Below are 23,475 nucleotides of genomic sequence, written 5' to 3'. Positions count from 1 at the left end.
AGCACACAGTGATGCAGCCTCGAACAAAAAGCTCCTAGCACCCACTTCCCCAGGCCCCCTGCAGCTGCACGGGAGGCCCAGAGTCCAGCCTCCTTGTCATGGGGGCTGGTCACCAGATGGGAGGGTGGGAGGGGGGGCCCCCTCCCCACCTGCAACTGTCCCACGTTGGGTGTGTGGTGCCATCCATGCCCAGTCTTGCCAGGTCAGGCGGGAATGTGTACGGTCTCCTCATATCCATGGCAACCTCCATTCCTGAGAGGAGCTGTGTGTCCCTGCCTCGGCTTGTTTGGGGAAGGTCATAGTGCCAGGAATGAGCAAGTCTGTGTACTTCACAGGGATGAGTCAGCCTGTGCGCATTACAGAGGTGAGCCCTGGTAGGATTCTGGAAGCCACCGAGGACTAGAGATGTGCCCAACATCGCCTCGTTTGCAATAGGTGTTACATGTGTGTTTGTTTGCGTGTGTATCTAATCTGTCTGTGTGTCCCATGACTCTGTTTCTTCGTAAGTGTTGGCTTCTAGACCTTTTATTTATCTGGTGTCAACCTCATTTGTAGGTCCTACGAGGATGAGTCAGTTCACAGATACACCCATGGCTTAATCCTAGAATCTGGTTCCTTACTTTCAATTCAGGAGTCCCATCAAACACTCATCCCAGGCTTTTAGCTCTGTGGGTCAGGGGTGGCCTGGCCTATCAGGGATTAGAGAGAGCAGAGGTGGTATTGTCTCAGGAGTCCTGAAGACAGCTGGCACCCCTCTGACTCATGTGGGAGGAGGAGACAACAGACAGAGTGTGAGAATGTGAGCAGGGTTCAGGGTGTGTGGGTCCTGTGTTGAGAGTGACAGGGAGGGTTTAGGGAGGGGGCACAGGGCAGTGCCCATGGGAGGCAGGAGGAGGGCAGGCACCTGAGGAAGGGAGGATGCTCTAGGCTGTGAAGACGTGTAACTGCCTGTGTGGGCAGTGAACAAAAGACACATGGAACTGGTGGGGACCTTCATCTAATGGAGAAAGGGACCCTTGAGGAGGAACCCCATCTAGAATGAGATCTTTGAAGATTCCAGGGAAGGGAGCTCAGACATCCTCCAGGAGGCCATGGGAACCAAAGAGAGTGGTAGTCGGACAATCAGAGATAGACAAGATCCCCACGAGAGTAGGAAGTAAAAGTGGGGGTTGGGGAGAGTGGGGCAGGCTTCCTTTCCTGCAGTGGTCCCAATCTACCTTGCTAGAATGTTCTCTGGGGGTGTCTCAGTAACAGTGACATCATCCCTCAAGAAAGCACCAAGACTCCCTACTCTATCTTGCTTTCCCAAAGACCAAAAGGATTCTGCATGCCCTTGAGAGTGATTGAATTTAGGACAGAAAATGTGTCAACGAAAATGAGCAGAGAGCATGATTTCTGACTGACAATGAGACGTTTTATTGAAAGTTGATTGAGCAGAGTGAAAAGGACTAGGGATGACCAGGGTGGGAGGGAAGGCACTCTTGAGGTCCTGTGGCTCCGTATCCCTGAGGATGGGGGAGGGTCAAGGACCTAAGCACACTCTAAGGGGGACACTTTCTTCTCCACGGTGCGCCCTTCGTATGAGACCTGGCAGCTGATGCTGCTGTATGATTTCCACTGGGCAGGGGTCAGCGTCAGGTAGCTGCTGGCAGTGTAATTGTTGCTGCTCTCTTTCGAAGGCTTGGTGGTCTGGATGCCCTGGGTGATGGTGACGTCATTTCCCTTCCAGCTCACCATCCAGCTGCTGGGGGAGAAGTCACTGATGAGACACACCACTGTGGCCTTGCTGGCACTGAGCTCCTCAGCGGAGGGCGGGAAGAGAGTGACCGAGAGTGGAGACTTGGGACCACCTGCAGGGTGGGACAAGGACAGGGCAGCACTGGCTCAGCGTCCACAGTGAGAACCTCTGACCTCAGTGTGTGAGGTGGGTGTGGATTCTCCAGGCCAGGACAGGACCCCTGTGTTTCCGAGGGTCCATGTCAGGGAGAGAGGTTCAGGGTGTCCTCAGACAACTGTTTGTCTATCCTGGGAAATCCTGAGCCTGGACACCTGCCATCAGCTGTGCTGAGATGCCCCTGGGCCCTGGCCTCCCACACAGGCTTCTGACCCTCTCCCTCTTGCCCCTGCTTCCTTCTGACAGTTGATGGGGTCTGTGTGGAGCTCTCTGTTTGTCTCTCTTATGAACGGATGATGTGAGCTCCCTGATGCCCTGTGGGGTCAATCTTGAGACCTTTCTGACCTGACGTATCTTCTCTGGGCTTTGGTCCTTAGGGTCTCTTTTGACCTGGATCTGTCACTATGGCGCCTCTCTAAATGATTAGGACCTTTGCTCTTCAGGGAGAGTCTGTCTGCTTGTCTTTGAGTCTCTCTCCACTCCAGAGTGTTCCAGGGTCTTTCCTGGGTCTCAGGCAGTCGGGAAATTTTGTGCTGAGCCATCTGCCTATCTATCCTCTCAGGAATTCCTGCTTCTGAGGAGTGTGTCCGCAGAGACCCAGGAGTCCCCCGTCCCTTCTGCCTTGTCTTTCTGTTCTCCTTAGCCTACCTCCTGGCAGCCAGCATCTCAGCCCCACTATGTCCTCCCTCCAGCAGGGTCCCAGGCAGCTCAGGGCTCTGTCCATGGCAACCCCACCACGGCCTGGGGGAGCCCCTTCACCCCTGCCACATTCCTGATCCTGGAACTGAGTCCCACAGCTGGAGGACCTTCCCTTTACCTCTGACATTTGCTTCTCAGCCTCAGTCCTGAGATTTTGGGGTCTTTCTAAAGTCTCCACGTGGTCACCCCCTCAGTGCTACCCTTGAGAAGAGGGCCTCTAATGACCCCAGAGGCCATCAGGTCCACAGGAGATGGAAAGGAATAACTCTGAGGGCCCCAACGTTCTCTGGGGCCAGTTGGGGCCCTGGGCCAGTCTCCTGTCTGTGGTCAGAGATGAAACAGAGCAGCAGAGACAAGCAGGGTGTCCCAGTAGAAAAGGGAGGAGGCCAGGGCCCCTGAGGCTCGCCTCTTGGATAAGCCTGAGTGGGGACTAAGACAAGATGCAGAAAACAAGCAAAAACAGCAGAAAATTGACCAAACCTTGTGGAGAGCAGGAAAATGGTGGGAAGAAGAGACTCACCTAGGACTATCAGCTGGGTCCCTCAGCTGAGCACAGGACACAGTGACACAGGCTCGTGCAAAAACCCCTTCTTGGGAGGCCCCTGCCCCACCCCGGCTCCCCACCTACAGCTGTGATGGAGGAAGTTGGGCCACTGCCCCTGGCTGGTGTCTGCTCAGCAGGGGCCCCATATGCCTGCCTTGCCCACGCCCAGCACATTACAGGACAGGTGACCCCTGTGCCAAGCAGCAGGATCCTCAGAGAGGCAGGCTCCCAAAGAAGCTGGCATGTTGGATATCGTGTTCCCACTGACTGTCACACATAAATGGAAATGAGTTTATAGGAGGGCATTCATTTCCAGAAGGAGTGAAGTTCCCTGGAATAGAACAGGGCTTCTCTTCCACATTGGGTTGAGGAACCCTGATCCATTAATGAGACCACAGGGTGAGGGCAGGGGGGCACTCTCAGGTGTCCCCGATCCCCCCATCGGAAGTCAGGTTGCCCTGAAAGGGACTGACCATGAGAGTCTTCAATATGACCCCGACTGGGACTCCAGGGGGGTCTCATCTCAATCCCCTGAGGTTATCCTCGATGGGGATGGGCATCTCCAGGAAGGCCTGGGCTGGTTCCTGTAGGAAACAGCACCCTCATCTCCAGGGAGCCCTTTCAGTAACCCTGTCCCCCTAAAGGTTCTCATCTGATTTTTGATTGTGTCTTGGAGTGTATTATTCAAAAGGGAGGTGTGAGCTAGACCCTCGACTGTGGTCCCTAAATATCACCTCCCACTCAACAGAACCAGGCTCCTGGGGGTAAATGGCCTATTCCAGGCCTGAGATGGGAAAGGCACAAGATGGGCCTAGAACTTACTGTAACAACAGGAAGTCATTGAGGTCTACCGGGCCAACTCCAGATGATCCTGGGGCCACCAGTGGCAAAGGTGGGGCACTGTCATCATGAAGAAACTATAACCATAGTAGGTTCAAACACATCACATACACTTACATGGTAGAGTTCACCACGGCATTACATATTAATTGTTCACTTTCAGAACATGGCAGGGACCAAGTCATCATTTTGTAAACTGCTCCAGTAAAGGAAAGACCAAACATTTATATATACTTACTACAATATGAAACATACTCCTGGGAGAGGAAAGAGCATCTGGAGGGGCTCCCTTTGTGGAAAAATTGTAACCTTCAGAAGAGGAAGGAGAACAGAGCGGAAATATGGCACCTGGCATTCCATCCCATTGGCTGGACCTGGCATTTGAGCATCACAGGACGAGAACTTCACTAAGTGAGTGGGGACTCCGCCAGGGCACCTTGGATGGAAGTAGCCAAGAGTCCTAGGAAGAGGTCTTCCCAAAATGTCACACCTGAACTCTCTTAATGCTTTCCTAGCTCGGAACCACTTTACGGGAACACAAAGCAGAGAGAACTGCTTAGTTACAGGCCAGGAAGGAGTGAGCTGCCTCCCGACCCTGGGAGATCCCAGGACCAGCAGCTCAGCCCCTGCAGCCACTCCCTTGCACGGAAAATCCAGGGCAATCTTGGAGATACTGACAGAGCCAAGAGGCCTAAAGACATGTCCACCAATCACAACGTCAGATCTTAATCAATCCTCGTATAGACAAAACAAAAAACCACAAAATAACGACACCAAAAATAGAACTAGGTAAATTCACTTGCAACAATTATGAGACATTTGATGACAACTGACTATTATTTGATATTAATGAGTTATTCATAACTCCTATTTAGGTTAATGATATCGTAGTTCTTTTCCAGGTCCTTATCTTTCAGAACACTAATGGAAAATTTACAGATGGACAGATCTGATATCTGGAATTTGCTCCAAAATACTGCATAAAGGAGGAGTCACTCTGTTGTGGGTGGGTCAGCATCACCAGTGAACTGATTATTTAGAGGGGTTGGCTGATGAGAACATGGGGGTCATTTTTATTCACCTGCCTCCTTATTTTTGTGTTCAAAGTTTTCCACGATAAAAACTTTCAAGAAAGTGAATGGGAGACTAGACTTGGCAAGGCAGCAAGGAGTGGGGGGAACCCGCATTCTACCCAGCAGAGCCGGTGAGATGAGGCAGACCTGGGTGGTTCCCTCCCCACAGGGGCCTCAACATTCAGATCCATGGATGGGGTCACAGGGGCAAGAGGACATAGGATACCCAGGCTTCCATCTAGATCAGAGGTTGTGCTTTGGGACAGAGATGCCTGGCATCATGCTTCAAGGGGGCCCTGACCTCTGCCCCATTGTGTCTCCAGAGCCCCCTGTCCTTGCAGGTTCTGCCTCTGGGCTGTCCTAACCCCAAGCAGCTGTGGGGAAGTTTGCTCTGTGTCCCTGATGAGCTGGAGGCACGGAAAGGAGGCCCCGAGAGGCCCAAGGACATGTCGGCTGACAGAGGCGGCAGGGCCTGCACCTCTGTGAGGCCAGCTTTGTCTGCTGTCAGGGACCTGGGAGGCAGTGTGTCTCTGGCACCAGGCTGCAGGCGCACTCAGGGCTGAGCCAGAGGAAGGGGTGGGAGAGGAGCGCCTTAGGCAGGGAGGTCTGGGGGCGCTGAGTCCATGGAAGTCAGACCTGCTGTGGCCCCCAGGCCACACTCACCCTGTCCTGAGCTAGTCTGACTGCCCTCACTCCACTCCCGAGTCCAGCGGACACCCTCAGCCTCAGATCTCACTGGATCTGCTTTCTGTGCCTGGGACTGTGCCCTTTTCATTGACCCAGTTTTCCCGTGTCCTCCTCAAGCAGGCTGACACCACCTGCTCCATCCATTTTCCACCCTAAAGTAACTCTCCCTGAAATGACTTCAGACATCAGGACTTTCTTTCTTTCTTCATCTTTTTTTTAGTGAGGAAGATTGGCCCTGAGCTAACATCTGTTGCCAATCTTACTCTTTTTTTCCTTGAGGAAGGTTGTTCCTGAGCTGACATCTGTGCCAGTCTTCCTCTATCTTGTATGTGGCTTGATGAGTGGTGTGTAGGTCTGCGCCCGGGATCTGAACCCGCAAACCCCAGACCACTGAAGTGGAGCACCCAAACTTAACCAGTACGCCACTGACCAGCCCCAGACATTAAGAGTTTTGATTGAGGTCCCAGCCCCTGCTTGCATCCCTTTGGCCTGACTTTGATCTAGGCCCATCAGAACATAAACGGAGCTTCCCTGTGCCTCAGCCTCATCCCATTTCCCAGCACCAGTGACTATGAACATCACTATCTTGAAGAGTGTTCCAGGGTGCCCTGAGCTGGCAGAGAGAGTCTACAAGGTTGGGGAATTGTCAGGCTATAGGATATTGAACTGTGTCTCTGCTGCAGGACTTGTCAGTGTCTTCACTTAGCCAACATACATCGTGAAAAGTTGAGAAATGTACACATGTGATGCATTGTTCAAACCTTTCTATGGCTCCTTGGTGATGGGCCAACCATGGACCTCTCACCTGCTAATCCCTCTCCCAGCAGGTCCCTTGAGGGAACAGGGAAGTTCAGCCTCTGCTCCTAAAGACCAGGGCCTCGCTCATGGGTCTCCTTCCCCCATATTGCTGCCCTACCTGGTCCCTTGAGGGGTTGGTTGTGGGGACGGCGGGTTGATGGAAGCCCGTGTTTTAATTATCCCATCCCTTAGTTACTGACTCTTTAACCCAGAGACAGGGCCCGACCCAGAATGCTCATCAGAGTGTTGGAGGATAAAAGATTAGGTCTTTACTGGGGAGTAGTAGAAACTGGGAAGGTGCGAGGCCTGCCTGTTGTGAGTTGATGCTGGGCAGTGTCTCAGGGCTACAGTGGAGAGGTGGGAAAAGGGGTGTCTGGATGAGGAAGGCCCCCAAGGATAGGGGAGGCTCAGGGACCTAAGGACCCTCTGAGGGGGACACTTTCTTCTCCACGGTGCTCCCTTCGTATGAGACCTGGCAGCTAACGCTGCTGTAAGATTTCCACTGGGCAGGGGTCAGCGTCAGGTAGCTGCTGGCCGTGTACTTGTTGTTGCTCTATTTCGAGGGCTTGGTGGTCTGGATGCCCTGGGTGATGGTGACGTCATTTCCCTTCCAGCTCACCATCAAGTCGCTGGGGTAGAAGTCAATGATGAGACACACCACTGCGGCCTTGTTGGTGCTGAGCTCCTCAGAGGAGGGTGGGAACAGAGTGACTGAGGGTGCAGACGTGGGCTGACCTGTGGGTTAGGAGACAGACAGGTGGCCATTGGCTCAGTGTCCTTAGTGAGAACTTCTGACCTCAGTTTGTGAGGTGGGCATGGGGTCTCCAGGCCCAGGTCAGGGCCCCTACTTCAGAGACCACTGTGAGTCCAAGGGTCCATGCTGGGGGGGTGGGTCAGGTGTCCTCGAACAGCTCCTCGTCTGTGCTGGAAAGCCCTGAGCCTGGACATCTGTCGTCACCTGTCCTGAGACCCCCTGAGGCTCTGACTTCCCACACAGAAGTCTGACCCTCATCCTCCTTCCCTTTCTCCTCCTGACATTTGATGGGTCTGCCTGGGACTGTCTGCCTGTCTGTCCCCCGACAGGATTACGTGAGCTCTCTGACCTCTGCGGGGTCACTCTGGGGACAGTTCTCACCTGACATATCTGCTCTGGACATTTCGGGGCCTTTGCCCTAAGGGGATCTGTTTTTATCCAAATCTGTCTCTTCTGGACCCTCTCATGGGGTAGGATCTTTGCTACTCATAGAGTCTGTCTCCTGTCCTTGGGTCTCTCTTGTTCCCCCCTGGCAAATTGGACCTATCACTGGGGATTTCATGCCATAGGTTCTGTCTTTCTTCATGCAAGGAAGTGTGTCCTGCAGAGACCCAGAAGTCCACCATCCCTTCTGCCCTGTCCTGCCGTTCTCCTTAGCCTACCTCTTGGCGGCCAGCACCTCACCCCCCTCCATCCTCCCTCCAGCAGGGTTCCCTGAGTCCCAGGCTAGCTCAGGGCTCTGTCCATGGCGGCCCCCCCAAGGCCTGGAGGAACCCCTTTACCTCTTGCAACAGTCCTGCCCCTGAATCCTGAGTCCCACAGCCCCAAAGACCTTCCCTGAAACTCTGACCTGTGTGTCCCCAGCTAGGGACCTGAGGGTTCAGGTCCCTCTAAACTCTCCCTGTGGTCACCCCCTCAGTAGCCTTGTTCCCACTTCCCCTTGAGCCAGGGGTTCCTAGTGACCCCCAGAGACAAAGTTGGTCCAACAGGAGCCCAGAGAGGGGAGGACAGAACAGAGCACATCTTGGGAGCCAGCACGACCCTGGCAGACAGACAGACAAGTCTCTATATGTCATCCTGCCCATTCTCCTGCCTCTGGGGTCAGAGAAGAAGGGCTGTTGGTGACCAGCTGAGGCAAGTATGAGGAAGAGGAAGGGTCCCAGGGCCTGGGATCCTGGGTGAAAGATTGACTGTAGCCTTAGAGAAGACACAGAGATGAGCAAAAACAGTGGAAAACTGCCTAAACTTTGAGGAGAGCAGGGAACTGGGGGGAGGAAGAGACTCACCTAGGACGGTCAGATGGGTACCTCCAGTGAACTATGAACACTGTGACACAGGCTCATACAAAAACCCCTCCCTGGGAGGCCCCTGCCCCACCTCCTAGCCCCCTATCTGCAGCTGCGTTGGAGGAAGTCAGGCCCAGTGCCCCAGGCTGGCATCTGCTCAGCAGGGGGGCCAATCGGTCCCCCCCACCCCCTGCCAGCAGATAACAGTGCAGCTGACCCCAAGCAACAGGATCCTTGGAAGCAATTCTCCAAAAGGAAGTTGGTGTCTAGTCTGCTGCTCTTACTCACAGTGCCCTGGGAACTGGAATGCGTTTGTGGAGGGCATTTGTGTACTATGAGTGAGGTTCCAGGAAATGGACAGGACATCTCTTCTATGGATGTTGAGATGATCCTAATTCCTTGATGTGACTCCTACCCCTGCACCCCACCTTTCAAGGAGAGGCAGAGTGGCCTGCGTTCAGTGGCCACTGGAAACTTCCTATGTGCACAGCCATAACTTCAGTGGCTCAGCCTCGTCTTCCCTGGGGGTATCCTAATCTGGGGCTGTCCTGAGTGAAGTCTGGGCTGGTCCTATAGGAAATGCCAGCGTAACCTCCAGGGTGACCTTGGGAGCATCCCTGCCGCCCCTCAATCTGGTCTTATGTTGGGGAGGGTCTGCTGGTGGGATTGCTGCTCTGCCTCATCCAAAGGGCGACATGAGTAACATCCTAACCATGACCCTAAATCCCACCTGCCACTAAGAGGAACCAGAATTAAGGGCCAATTTCAGCCCTGGGGCAGGAACTGCACAAGATGAGCTCGAACATGTCACTCAGAAAGCAGGAGCCATAGAGGTCCCTGCGAGCACATCAGGGCCCCCAGGAGCCACGTGAAGAGGCTCCCAGCAGACCAATGTGCATCACTGGCAGCCTCACTGCCATCATCAGCAGAGGATAACGCAGTGAATTCACACAAGCAGATTCGTTCACATCCCAGAGTCACCACGACACTAAACAGTGATTCTTCACCGTGGGAGGATGGCAGGGTCCAGATCACCATACTGTAAAGCGGTGAACAATGGGAAGAGTCTCCATTTCTTCCTTTAAACTTAGATATGCAAGACACATGGGGTGATTAAGGAGCAGCTGAGGGCAGACCCTCCATGGACACAGCGCAGCCCTCACCAGGGAAGGGGCACAGACCTGAAGTATCACCACGTTGCATTCCTTCACATTTGATGGACCATCCAAGCAGCTAATGCCACTCAAAGGAGGTTGACTGAACAGGAGTCCTGTGACGCAAAGTAGCCAAGTGTCCTGGGAGGCAATTCTGCCAAATCCCACCTGAACCTTGTGAAGCCTGATGCCAGAAGCACTTTGCAGGAACACACAGCAGAGAGAGCCGCTCAGTTACAGCTCAGGGAGGCCTGGAGCTGCGTCCTGACCCTGGGAGATCCCTGGACCATCAGCTCAGCCTCTGCAGCCACTTCCTTGCAAGGAAATCGAGAGGGATTTGGGAGTTACGACAGACCCAACAGGCCTAAAGACACATGGACCAATCGCAATGTCAAACCTCATTCAATCCTCATATAAATCAACTGAAAACCCCCAAATAACGAGAGCTCCTAAAATACAGCCAAGTAAATACACTTACAACATCTATGAGGCATCTGATGACCAACTCTTTTCAGATGTTAATGATTTACTCATAATTTCTGCTTAGGTTGGATAATGAAATTTTAGTTACTTTTTAGGTCTTTATTTTCTGATAAACAACTAAAATATTTACAGATGAAAAGATATCTAGAATCTCTGTCAAACTATTGCATGGAGGAGGAGTTATTCTGTTGTGAGTGGGTCAGCATCATCAGTGAATTGATTTTTTTAGGACCTGGTTGCTAGGAACATGGGGGTATTATTTCCCTGTCTCTTTATTTTTGTTTTCATTTTTCCTTAATAAAAACTCACAAGAAAATAAAAAGGAGATGAATGTGGGGGCAGCACCAGGGGCGGGAGGATCCTGGCCATCTCCCAGCAGGGCGACTGAGATGAGGGAGACTTGGGTGGTCCTCTCTCCCATTTGGACCTCAGCATTCGGATCCATGAAATGGGGTCAGGGAGATGCTGTGGGACACTAGGACCCCCTAACTTCCTCCCCCTTCTTAGGCTTTGATTTGGGGCAGAGGTGGATGAGATTAAGCTCCAAGGGGGCCCCTGTCCTCTGCCACATTGTGGCCCAGAGCTCCCTGTGGCCCCAGAGGATCTGGGGGCGCTGAGTTGCTGTGGAAGTCAGACCTGCTGTAGCCCCCAGGCCACACTCACCCTGCCCTGAACTAGTCTGACTTGCCCTCACTCTAATGCTGAATTCCAGCTGGTACTCTCTCTCAGATATGACTGGATGCCTTTCCTGTGCCCATACAGTGCCCTTTCTCACTGAGCCAGGTCTCCTCGGTCCTGCTCCAGCCAGCTGACATCACCTGCTCCATCCCTAAGACACCCTAACCTAACTCTGACCCCACTTCAGAGGTTGAGACTCCCCACGGTTGAGGTCCCAGCCCCCTCCTGGGTCCCCTTGCCCTGACTGTGACTCAGACCCTTCAGAACACGAACTGAGCTTCCTTGTGCCTCGGCCTCAACCCATTTCCAAGCACCAGTGACCACTACTGTGAGCACTACTGACTTGAAGAGTGTTCCAGGGCCGCCTAAGTTGGTAGGAGAATCCAAAAGGTTGGGGAATTGTCAACCTATGTGATATTACACTGTGTCTCTGCTGCAGGACTTATCAGTGTCTTCACATAGCCAACGTGCATTGTGAAACTTTGAGAAATGTACTCATGTGATGCATTGTTCAAACCTTTCCACGGCTCCTTGATGATAAGCCACCCAGAAACCCCTCATCTGGTAATTGCTCTCCCACTGGGTCCCTTGATGGAACAGGGAAATTTAACCTCTGTTCCTAAAGAGCAGGGTCTCACTGAGGGGTCTCCTTCCCCTATATTGCTGCCTCTAGCCCACTGCTGCCCTCTTGAGACCCTCCTCATTTCTCCCTGGTCCCCCTCAGGGCCGTCCGCTTCCCCTCTCACTTGGCCCTGCTCCCTTCCCAGAGGGGCAATGACTGCATCCCAGAGGCTGGCACCAAGGACAACTTCCTGCTCTGGGGCATGACTCCCACTGCCACACAGAGCTCACCTGGTCTCTGGGGTGTTGAGTGGGGAATGATGGGAAACAAGATCTTACTTCTTAACTGTCCCTGCTTTTTATGGTTGATTCTTATACTCAGAATCTTATACACAGCCAGACATAGAATGCACATCAGAGACGTCAGATGATAAATGATTAGGTCTTTATTGAGGAGGGTGTGAGACCTGCCTGGGCTGAGTTGATGCTGGGTGGGGTCTCAGGGGTACAGTGGAGAGCTGGGAAGGGGTGTCTGGGTGGGGAAGGCCCTTCCTGATTGTCCTGGAGGGGTCCCATGAGTGGCGGGGCTCAGGGACCTAAGAACACTCTGAGGGGGACAGTTTCTTCTCCACGGTTTTCCCTTGGTGCGTGACCTGGCAGCTGACGCTGCTGTACGATTTCCACTGGGCGGGGGTCAGCGTCAGGTAGCTGCTAGCTGCGTACTTGCCATTGCTCTGTTTCGAGGGCTTGGTGGTCTGGACGCCCTGGCTGATGGCGGCGCCATTTACCTTCCAGGTCACCGTCAAGTCGCTGGGGGAGAAGTCACTGATGAGACACACCACTGTGGCCTTGTTGGCGCTGAGCTCCTCAGAGGAGGGCGGGAAGAGAGAGACCGAGGGTGCAGACGTGGGGCCACCTGTGTGGACAGAGGAGGGGCTGTAAGATGCAGCAGAAGAGTCGGGGTGATGGGCGGTACCCCCGCTCTACAGAGTCATGACTTTTCCCATGGTGGCTGTGCCTGTTCACCCAGGGGACCCTCCTTTCTTTCCTTCCTTCCCTTTCCACTCAGCCCCTGACAGCACACAGCCCCCTGCCCTCCCAGAAGCCCTTCCAAGTCCCCTCTCCCAGGGGACCTGGTCACGCGCTCCATCTGCAGCCTAGGTCTCCCCACGTGTAAGCAGGGCAGGCTGTCCTCCCTCCTCCTGGTCTGGAGTCTGAGTCTGGAACCCGGCCCCAACCTCCTGAGCTCTCAGCCCAGCACCAGGCCCACCTCTCTCATTCTTCTGGAACCCCGGGCGGCTCCTCTGTGAACTGGGCTCTCCACCCAGCCTGCCAGGACAATCCTGACAGCCTGTGAGCAGGTCCCAGCCTGAGCCTGGCGCACAGTGGGGCCTGGAGCCTCCTCTCCCCTCGGGTGCTCGGCTCTTCCTCAGCCGGGCCTCAGCTCTCCCAGTAAGGGCTGGGTCCTCCCAGCCAAAGCCCCAGGGCTCCTCTGCGGCTCTACCGCTGTCCCTGATCCTAGGGCCATGACTGCAGGCCCCTTCAACTGGCTGAGTCCTTGGGGCCGCTTCCTCCAAAGGACAGGCACAGTAGCCCCCACAGCCACCCAGCACTTCTGAGGTCTCCTGATTTTACGAGGCAGCCACATAGCTCTGAGCCCCCCATTTACTCCCCTGTTTGTCATCTCCTGAGTCCAACGTTCCTTCTGAGGGAGGTGCGAGTCTGACCCTTGGACAGGTGAGACCCTGAGGCCTGGGTTATGGGGACCCAGGGTCGGATGAGCCTCTGCCCCATGGGGCTCACTCCATTTTCACCACCATCCTGGGAGCACCAGGCTTCCAGTCCCCTCGCCTGTCTCACCCATGGCTCTGTGTCCCTGTGTCCTCATGGCCCAGCAGAGGCCCTGAGAGTTTCAGCCTAGAGGGACCTGGACCTCTGTCTCTGCCCTCCCCTTGGGCTGCCCCTCTGTGACCCTGGAGACTAGAGTCCCAGACTTGTTCCCAGCCTCCTGAGTGGCCTTCCCACCCTGGATGGGCATCGAGCCCTCAGCCCAGACCCTGGGATTCAGGGACTGTCTCCAAGGCTGCCCCAGTGCCCCTTATCAGAATCAGCCTCTGGTGACTGCCCTAGAAGAGGGAAGAGGCCCCCATTCCTGGGCCAAACCCCCAGCCCAGGCCCCGGGGATCCACTGCATCTGACTGTCAGACTCCGGAGGTGGCTGCTCCCGCCGTTGGAGTCCTTCTTGTCGGTTACCCCAAGACTAACCCGCCTCCCTCAAGCCCCACGGAGAAAGTTGGGGGTCAATCCCAAAGGCTGGGAGAGCAGAGGAGAAGCGGCCCCCAGACAAAGAAAAATGACTTTCCCAAGACAACAGAGGGTTGGGACAGGTTGGGAAAGGTGGTGAAGCCACTTACCCAGGACGCTGAGGTGGGTCCCGCCGCCGAAGATATACCACGGTGACTGAGTCTCAGACCAAAACCCGCCGGGCCAGCACCTGGGGCCTGCTCCTCTGGGGCTGGGCTGAAGCCGGAACCTGCTGGGCGTGACGGGCACAGGGCTGCAGTGGGCGGGGCTTCATCCTGGGGCCAGCAGGTGGGCAGCCGACCCCCTAGAGGCTGGGACATCCCTGGGTGGGCTCATGGCCCTGAGACAACTCCATGCTCAGCCCCCTGTCTGAGGCAAGAGCCAGCCACGACTTGGAGTCACCCAGTGTGTGTCCTCCTTTTCCAAGGCCATCCTGGTCACTATGGAATCCTTAGTGCTTATGGTGATGCTGCAGACAACAGGTGCTCAGCAAATCCTTGAGTGCTTTGTCCCCTCAGGTGGTGTGGCAGAGTGAGTCCTGAGCTGTCTCAGATCTGCCTGACCTCTGCTGGCCTCATTTTAGGGCCTCTGAGTGTTCCTCCCCCACAATTTCCCACGGTCCAGCCAGGTGGGCTTCCTCCTTGGGCCCATGGATACCGAGTTATTCCTGACTCACAGTGCTTCCACATGGAGACCCCTCTTCCTCTGTCTCCAGACATGGAGACACAATTTAATTCTACCTCTTTCATGAAGCCTTCTCTGATCTCTCAGATCGCCATCTTTCTGTCTATCCATCAATCCATCCAGCCAGCCATCATCTATCCAGTCAACCATCTATCCATCATCCATCATCTGTCGATCCATCCGTCCATCTGTTATCTACCTATCCATCCATCCATCCATCTATTCATCATCTATCCATCCATCCATCACCCGTCCATGCATCGAACAATGGCTCCCAAGCACCTATCTGTGCCAGACACTGTTTCACATGCTGGGACGTGGAGTGGGCCCCTCTAGCTCTCACCTCCAACTTTCTCTGAAACCTCTCAGATCAAGGCCAACAAAGTCCTCATCCTTGTCAAGGTTGAGGTCCCTCCTGACATCTCTGCAAGAGGCCCGTCTTTCTGGTGACTGTCCTCCCCTGGACGCCTGAGGTCGCCCACTGCCCCCTCCCTTGCATGGCTGTTGAACCCCAGACTGCCTCCTGAATCCTGCTCTTCCTGTACTCTGCCACTATTTCTGCCTTTGACCCACACCGTGCACTCCGATGACTGCCCAGGGCCTCCCATCCCTATTTCCAGCCATGACCTCTCTTTTTGGCTCTAGATCCACATACATTCTGCCTCCTAAACACAGCTCTGCTTAACTGCTTTATAGGCACCTCAGACTCAACACGGCCCATTGAAACACCTCACATCTCCTTGCAAACTTGCTCTCCTGCATTGTCCCCACTGCAGCAGGACTCTCTCCAAGCCAGAGGCCTGGAGTCATCCCAGAATGCTTTCCTCTCATGGAATAGCCCTCTGTGTCCTACACATCCTAGCATAACACAAAAATATCATCAAAATACTTAGAAAAAGAAAAAAGAAACACCCAAGTCGCACTCTAAGAGTTTATGATGGCAAGAATCCCCGGGCTTTGCCAAATCTGATTTTACCCCCACGTAGGGTTTATCAAAATTGGAAGATAACCCATTGCACTGGGGCCAGCATTTCTCACCTCAGCAGCAGGACTGGTCAGGGTTGTATTGAAAATGTGCACATAAGATTTTTGAAACAAAATTTAATATAATACTAATATAAATTCAACGCTTGTTTCTGATTTAAAGAAAGCAAACATTCAGTCTTTTCTTAAGTTAATTATCTAAGGAAACTTCCTCAATTCCAAAAAGAGTATCTCCCAAAACTTATAGCACTTTCCCTTTGAAAGGCAAAACCCTCTGAAAGGCCAGGTTGTCCACTCTCACTTTTATCAGTCAACAAAGCCTATGGATTCTAGCCAATAAAACGAGATGAAGGAAAAAGGTATAGGTACCAGGAAAAAAAGAGAGAGAACTGTTCTCGGCAGACTATGTGACAATCTACTTAAAAAAACCCAAGACAATCAGCTAATCAGAACTAATAAAAGAGTTAAATAAAGTGACTGAATACAAGACAGACACACAAAATTCAATTGGCTACCCTTCTACACAAGCAGTGACCATTTAGGACATGAAATTGGGGGAAAATTTACAACTTCACTAAAAATTATGTTAAAAACCTTGGGAATAAACTTAACACAAAATATGCAAGATTTGCCTGAATAAAATAGAAAGCAACTTGACTAACGGACATGATAAAAAAGTGAGTGACTGAGGAGAAGATCATGTTCCCAGATAAAAATGATGAGCACTGTAAAGATGTCAATTCTTCTCAAATTAATCGATATAGTCTATGAAATCACAAACACAACACCAAAAAAATGAATTTTGAAAATTGGTGAACTGATTCTAAAGTTCAACAGTAAGAATAATGATGGAGGATAGTCTCGAATATTTTGAAAAAGAATAATAACGACGGGTGCTTCTCCTACCAGATAGCAAACATACCGTAAAGCTAAAATAATTAAAACAGGGTATAACGGATGTGGGAATAGATCACAGACAAATAGAATCACAGACAGATAGTGATAAATCAATAATTTAGTATTTGATAAAAATTGCATTTATAGTCAACAAATATGTGACAACTGGCTTTCCATTTGGAAAATAAATAAGGTTACATTCTTACCTACGCAAAAATAAACTCTGGGTGAAGTAAAAACAAACACCAAAATAATTACAGTACCAAAACAGAATAGAAAAAGGATCTTATAATATTGAAATAAAGATGCCTCTCCTATGCATGGCACAGATGGCAGAAACCATAAAGAAAAAGTTAAACCAAACTGAACTGACACATAAAAATTAAAAACGGCCTATGGTGAAAGACCCCATAAACAAAAGCATCAAACAGACTACAGCAAAATATTCAACTGAATGGAAAAACAGGCAAGATGATGACCAGTAAATTGACAGAAGAAATAAAATCAGTCCATAAAAATATGAAAAGAAAATAAGTTTCATCAATGATCAAATAAACAATTAAACAACAAACATACTCTCATTTTTGCTCATCAGATGGGCAAAAGAAAAACCAAATCAACGATATCACATTATTGGCAAAGATGTAGAAAAACAGGCACTGTCATTCACTGTAGTGAATATCAAATTGGAATAGTCGTTTGGGAGAGCACCTGGATACTACCTATGGAAACTCCAAAAGCACGTTCTGTGATCCAGCAATTCCACTTTGAGGCGTGTATCCTATGGAAATACATAAGTGCACTTTTACATGCAAATACAACATATGTACACACGTGGGGATTTCCATTGCAGTATCGCTTGTAATTTATATTTTTACATGGCAACAACCTAAAGGTCCATTAATAGGGGAATGCTTAAATATATTCTGGTTCATCCAAACTTTGAAATCTTACAAAGCCATTACAAGACATACGGACTGATAATAGAAAATGTCAATAACAGATTGTTTAAAAGCTAGCTGCAGGATAATATACAGAGTATAATTCCATTTTTGAAAAATACAATCCCAACACAAGCTAGATGTGTGTGTTTTCAGGGACATCCACACACAGGCAAAGGGCTGGAAATGCATAGACCAATCCGACAGTGGTCAACTCTAGAGAATGGGTTTTAGGGTAAGACGTGATGGATCGGTAAGCGGAAACACTCGATTTTTACTTTATATACTTCCATCTCTAATCTTTTTCTTTTACAAGTACATGATATTCTTATATTAAAAATCATTTTAGAAGATAAAAATAAAATATATCTTCTTGTGAACATTTTCACAACTACAGAAAAGTATAAAGCAAAAATTAAAATTAGGTGAAACCACCCCAGCCAGAGACACATCATTGACATTTTTCTCCATTTTCGGACAGGCTTTTGCAAATGCACACACACGTTAAAAACTCAATCTCAGAAACATAATTTTGGATGTTTGTGTAAGATTCTTTATGATGGATGCTCCATACAGTATTTAGTCACACCTTTTCTGCTGGATATTTAGGTTATTTCCAGTTTTCTCCCATCGTTAATATTGTTGACCTAGTCATTCTTATTTGTAAACTTTTGGTTACATCTTTATTACTTTTCCTCCTCAGGAAGAATTCCTAGAAGCGGAATCACACAATTTAAATAGATACACTTTCTTGCATGACTTGCTGCGTATTGCTGAAATGGTTGTACACTTTAGACTTCTACAGACAGCTCACGAGAGTGCCCGTTCCTGCCATCAACCCCCTGGTCCCGTCGCTTTGAATTCACTCGCCAGTTTCACAGGCGATCTTGGTACCTGGTGGCTGTGTGAGCAGCCCTCCCTCCCTGTCCCCGAGGCGCGGGCGTTGGCGGCTGCCCCTTCTCCATCCTCTAATCTGGCCTCACACCAGTCTCCTATCTGAAGCCATTTTTCCAAAACACGAATACGACTCTGACAATCCCCTACTTTAATCCCTCAAGGATTCCTTCTGGGCACCAGGATAAAAGACTACGCTCCAAGATCCGCAGCTGCGGTCCGCACCCGCCTGCTCTCCCCAGTGCCAGAAGCCCCCTGCCGCGCCTGCGCACCTCACTCCTGGGTTGGCCTGGGCTGCTCCCTTGTCCGGAGCGCCTCCGTCCCGCTCCCCTCCATCTGTAAGACCAGACTGGGCAGCCCCCCGCCCAGCTTTCTGCTCCTAAGATGGCCCAGGGGTCTGTCCCCACGCCTGGACATGACCTCCATGGTTCAGGCCCACCCTCTCTGCGTCGCCAGGCTTGGCCCCAGTAAACATTTAGGAAGAGCTGAGGCGTCCAGGTCCTTGGGAGGAGACCAAGCCAAGCCCTTGCTCCCTTCTCTGGAGGCCTTGCAGACCACTCCTTCTCTGGGGCCATTTTGTTAAACAGGCCATGATGATGTGGTCACAGTATTCAGTCCTGGGACTTCTTACAGTCCTGGGACAGTGCCCACATACTGTGTAACCTTGGGCAGGTCGCCTCACCTCTCTGGGCTCTTCTATCCTCATTGGTAAGATGGGGATGACTGTGGGTCCTGCCTTGTGGGGCCACTGAGAGGGAGATTCTGTCTCGAAAATTAGTGCCTGGTGGGCATGTCGTGCCCCCTCCTCCCTGTTTCTGCCCTGCCTGGAGGGCCAGGCTGAGACAAGGGAGGCTCTGGCTTTGGGTACAGAATTTAAGGGGTGCTGAAAACTCAGTCACCAAGATAAATAATATTTTAATACAATATTAAAAACTGAAAATCAATGCAAACAAGTCCACGCCAGACAAAATGTCCCCATGTTAAATCAAGCCCGTGCCTGCCCAGGCTCTTCCTCTGGGCTGATTCTCCCTTTTGGCCCCTCTCCCCTCACTGCGGAGCTCCCTTTCAGTTGTGCACTCCTGGCTCCCATCAAAGGGAACCTGTGCACCCCCCTCCCTCCCTCCAGTGACTCCTCCGGCCCTTACCTGTCTCACAGTCTCCACAGGCTGGATGGGCTGCTTCCTGTTGGGGGTCCTGCCCAGTGGTGCTGCCTTCGGGGCAGGAGGCCGTGGGCACCCATGGCTGGGCCTAGCTGCATGAGGGGCCTGCATTGCCTAGGGCCAGGGCTCTGCCTCCCTGGGGCCTCATGGACCACTTGGCATGTCTCAGGCCTCATCTGCCCTCAGGGTCAAAGGCATCTCTGGCCGACTTGCTGCATGGGCTCCCTGGACAGGGTGTCAGCAGATGCCCCCACCCCGGCATCCCTCTTACTGGCAGTGGCCATGCCAGTGTGCCCTGGCCTGTGTGGCCCCGTCTTCTGCCTGGGCCATCTCTGGTCCCTGCCCCAGTGCCTGGCCCCCTCCAGGGCCCATGGCTGTTACCTCTGGGGAGCTCTTTCAGGGGCATCTGCCAACTGCTGTCCTGTGGTTGAGATCACAGGTTCAGTCCCCTCCCACTGAAGCCGGCCCCCCTGGCCCCGCCCTTGGGGCCCTGGGTGGGGCACAGCCGCTCCTGCTCTCCTATCCTCAGGGCACCCTGGGTCTGTGAAGCATCCCGGGGCCTGGAGGGGCTGTGGAGGGCAGTCGAGCAACCAGTGGGTCAGCAGTGGCTGAGGCCTGAGTTCCTCAGGGTGGGGCTGAGGCTGGGGCTTCTCTTCTGACCAGTCCCCCAGGCTGGGCCCCTGTACACTCCACTCTGGCCAGTGGATCCTGGCCCTTCCTTGGCTGGTTTGGCCAAGCCTGGCCAGTTCTCCTCTGGTCATCTTCTCACTCAGCTTCTCAGCCAGGAAAGGGCCCTGCAGGGAGTGAGTGTATATCCCTCACTCAAGGAGTGACGTCAAGCTCGTGAATGTTGAAAACCATCCAGACCTCGGTCACTTCTGGGCCTCAGTTTCCCTATCTGTGAACGGGGAGAGCTCCTCTGCAGCAGGGAGCTCATGAGGATGAACGAGACCATGTGCCTGCTAAACATGGGCACATGGCAGGTGTCAAGGGTATGCCGGTTCCTTTTCCACCCTCCTCCTACTTCGAGGTTCAGAGCAACTCCTGGCGTGACCTTGGGGCAAGTGTCCTTGTTTTCCAGGTGAGAGAACTAAGGCCCAGAGAAGATGAATGCAGGGCTCAAGGGTGTTCTGGAGTGGGGTGCGGGGTGTGGGGTGAGTTAGAATCTAGGAGGGAGCTCATCTTTTGCATTTCTAGCCTCCGTCCATGTGGAAGGCTTGTGCTTTGCTTCCAAGGAGCCAAGATTTGGGTTCTGCTGGGCAGGGGCGCAGGAGGGGTAGGCTGCACAGGTGCTTTGGGGATGGGGTCCCTTTTGAAGCCCAGGAATATAATATATAACACGATGATGAGAGCGATGCTGTTTATCTAGCACTGACAAGGGGCTGGATGCGGGCTGAGCTAAGATTGTCTCGCCTTAGAAGATAAGGAAATTGATGTTCAAGCAGAGTACGTACTTCCTTGATGCCATGGAGCCAAGGAGCCTGGCTTTTGCATGGCTCCAGGGCAGGCTTGTTGATAATGGGTCCCTGGGGTGTCACACTGCTGGGTGTATGGGAGAACTCAAAGCAGCAGGTTGCAAGTTCTTGCCTGTCACACCCACGACCCACACTTTTGCTTTCTAGTTGCCCTTTCGGCCACAGGATCTTTAACACATCCGCTCAAGTCCAGCTCTGCAGCCCTCTGGGGCTCCCAGTTTTCTGTTTTACTCACTCTAAAACGGGTCTCCCAAAGTGACTTTCCGGGAGGCCCTTTAAGAGTTGTCTGGCCCGTGATTTGAGTCAGATAATCCTTAATTTTCCTGCCACATTCGGTGAAAATCAGCCCAGCCCTTTTCATGAGATACAGTGACAGACAAATAGCCTGGAACTTCATTTCACTGATATGGACAATGATTGTGGGAGACATTCGTCTACGGATCTCAGGGTTTCTGCATGTCCCCCGAGCAAAGGCACTGATATCCTTTGTTTTGGACCATATTTTCAAGGATGTTTGTGTAGTGAACATCTTGGAAGGTAGAGATAGCATCTTCTGCTGAAGCCAAACATACTTACTGTACAGTTTAAAAGATTTGGGGCCCTCGAACTTGGATGTGCACATGTCTCCTGGCCCTCTTTGCATCACCCTCTGTGGCTCAGAGTACAGGTCCAAGAAGGTGCTGATACTCCGGCTACTGCTGTTGCTGTGAGTAGTAAACTGGCCTTTGTCTCTGGCCCAGAAGTCTTGTGTCTTCTGTCGGCAACCACGAAACTGTGGCAGGCTTACTTTTCAGCTTGCAAGTAGGATAAAAATCCCAGACCTTTCACCGTTCTTGATAATGAAGATAATGAGAAGGAAGAAAGAAATGAAGTTGATGATGGTGATCACCACTTAATGGTCTGCACAAACTCATCATAGCAGCTTTCAAGGAACTCCAGGCCAGATCTTTCCACTCCGCAAATCTGCTTGGGCAACTTGTGAGGGCCAGGCCCAGTGCTGAGGGCTGGATCACACAACACACATCTCCCTGCGCTAGAAGATGGGCAAGGTACTGAACAGGAATGGGGTGTGGGCACCCTAACAGAGGTCATGCAGGGTACGAGGGAGCTCCCGGGAGGCCCCTGACCCAGTCCAGCTTCTCCCTGTTTCAGTGCTTGGCCCACTTCTGCCTCTGACCTTGGGCTCCTTGCACCTTGGGGACTGGAGTAGGGTCCACCCCAGGGGTCCAGGCTGAAGCTGCGCCCTCCCAGCACTCCTGTGTGAGTGTGATGCTCACATACTGCCCAGGGTCTAGAAGCTGTGGTTTCCCCGGGACAGCCCCAGGTCTCAGGGAGAAGAAGGGGGCTGTCCCGAAACTCTGTGACACCAGCTGCCTGCCCTCACCTCCCCTGTCGCCGACTCTGCACCTGTACCTGCACCTGCCACAGCCTCTGGGCAGATGCCACCACAGACCACATCCTCCTGTGGTGGCCGCAGTCGGAAATCCGGGTCTGGCTGGACCCCAGGGACCCTTGAGGGATGGCCTGGGCTTTCCCAGCTGTGCAGCTGCAGCTCTGGCCTGCCGAGGCCTGCCCTCACCTCCTTCCTGACCGAGATGTGCTGAGGGCTGGACTCAGGCAGGGCCAGAGATGTTTGTGTCCAGCATTTCCACTCAGTGGACCCTCTGCTCAGGGCCCCTGGCTCCTCAGCATCCTGTCCCAGCCCTTCTCTCCTGGAGCCGAGGGTTGTGTCCATGTCCAGTCACTTCTACTCCATGTCAGACGGTGCCCCTGCCTCCTGCTGGTCAGTCCCCTGTCCACTCTCCATCCCACAGGCCCCAGAGACTCCTCCTGTGGCCACATGGAGTCCTCCCTCCTAAGCCCAGGTCTCCCCATCTCCCTGCTCCCCATCAATTCCAAACTCAAGCCGGCTGAGCGTTCTCATCTCATCTCAAGAGTCTCATTGTTGGGGCCTGGGGGACCTGAGGCGGAGGGTGATGCAGTATCCATCTGGGGATATGACAAAGTTCTGGAATCTCTGAGTCCTCAGAGTCAGGTCTGGCTCTGTGGCTCTTGAGACCCTCTGAAGGGTCCCCAGGAACCCTGAAGACCTCAGCTTCTCTGCTGATCCGAAGGCGCAGCCCCCTCTCCCCCAGCTCTCCTCCAGCAAATGGGGAGAGAAGCCTGCTACTTCTGTAGATGTCATGGACCCACCAACCTGGTGGGGATCTTTTACTGATGAGGCAACTGAGGCACAGAGAGGGAGACTGTCTTTCCTAAGATATACCGCAACTTGGTGTAAAATACCAGCCAGAGACCTGGGAGGATCAGCCTTTTCGGACATGGGGTGGAGCCAGACAGGAACTGGAGGGTGGGGCTTTGGAAAATATCAGTGTTTTAACCTCTCTGTCTCCCAATTCGGCGGCCTGGAGCTCAGCCCGAAGGAGAGAGTCCAGTAGGGGGCAGCAGAGACCAGCAGTAGAGAGAGGCTGCGGCGCAGAAAGGGCTGGAGATCAGAAGCGGGCCTGGGGGATGGGGGAGGCCTCAGGGGTGGGAGCAGGAGGGGGAATGCAGGGGCAGCCTCTGGTTTGGCATCTTCCTTGGCACCCACCTCACCCCTGGAACTGGGGCCCGGCCCGGGGGGAGGCGAGTGACGCAAGGATCCCACTTGATCCGACTTTCATATTTTATTCGCCATAAACTCTT

The 23,475-nt window shown here is 52.6% G+C and overlaps 2 gene segments (V, D, J or C); both read right to left on the bottom strand.

The window, feature by feature from the left end:
- The window catches only part of LOC106848155 (immunoglobulin lambda variable 3-19-like), a 168,917-nt gene that overhangs the window by 1,867 nt on the left and 143,575 nt on the right, over positions 1–23,475 (bottom strand).
- LOC106848176 (immunoglobulin lambda constant 7-like) lies at positions 11,880–19,490 on the bottom strand. The segment is given in 4 exon segments: positions 11,880–12,367; positions 13,866–13,984; positions 17,043–17,101; positions 19,301–19,490. Coding segments are annotated over 4 exon segments (624 nt in total).

This window comes from Equus asinus, chromosome 8 (genome assembly GCF_041296235.1).
Source record: "Equus asinus isolate D_3611 breed Donkey chromosome 8, EquAss-T2T_v2, whole genome shotgun sequence".
In the NCBI taxonomy this organism is placed as follows: domain Eukaryota; kingdom Metazoa; phylum Chordata; class Mammalia; order Perissodactyla; family Equidae; genus Equus; species Equus asinus.
The sequence above is the reverse complement of the archived record's forward strand: the minus strand, read 5'-3'. Positions and strand labels throughout refer to the sequence as shown.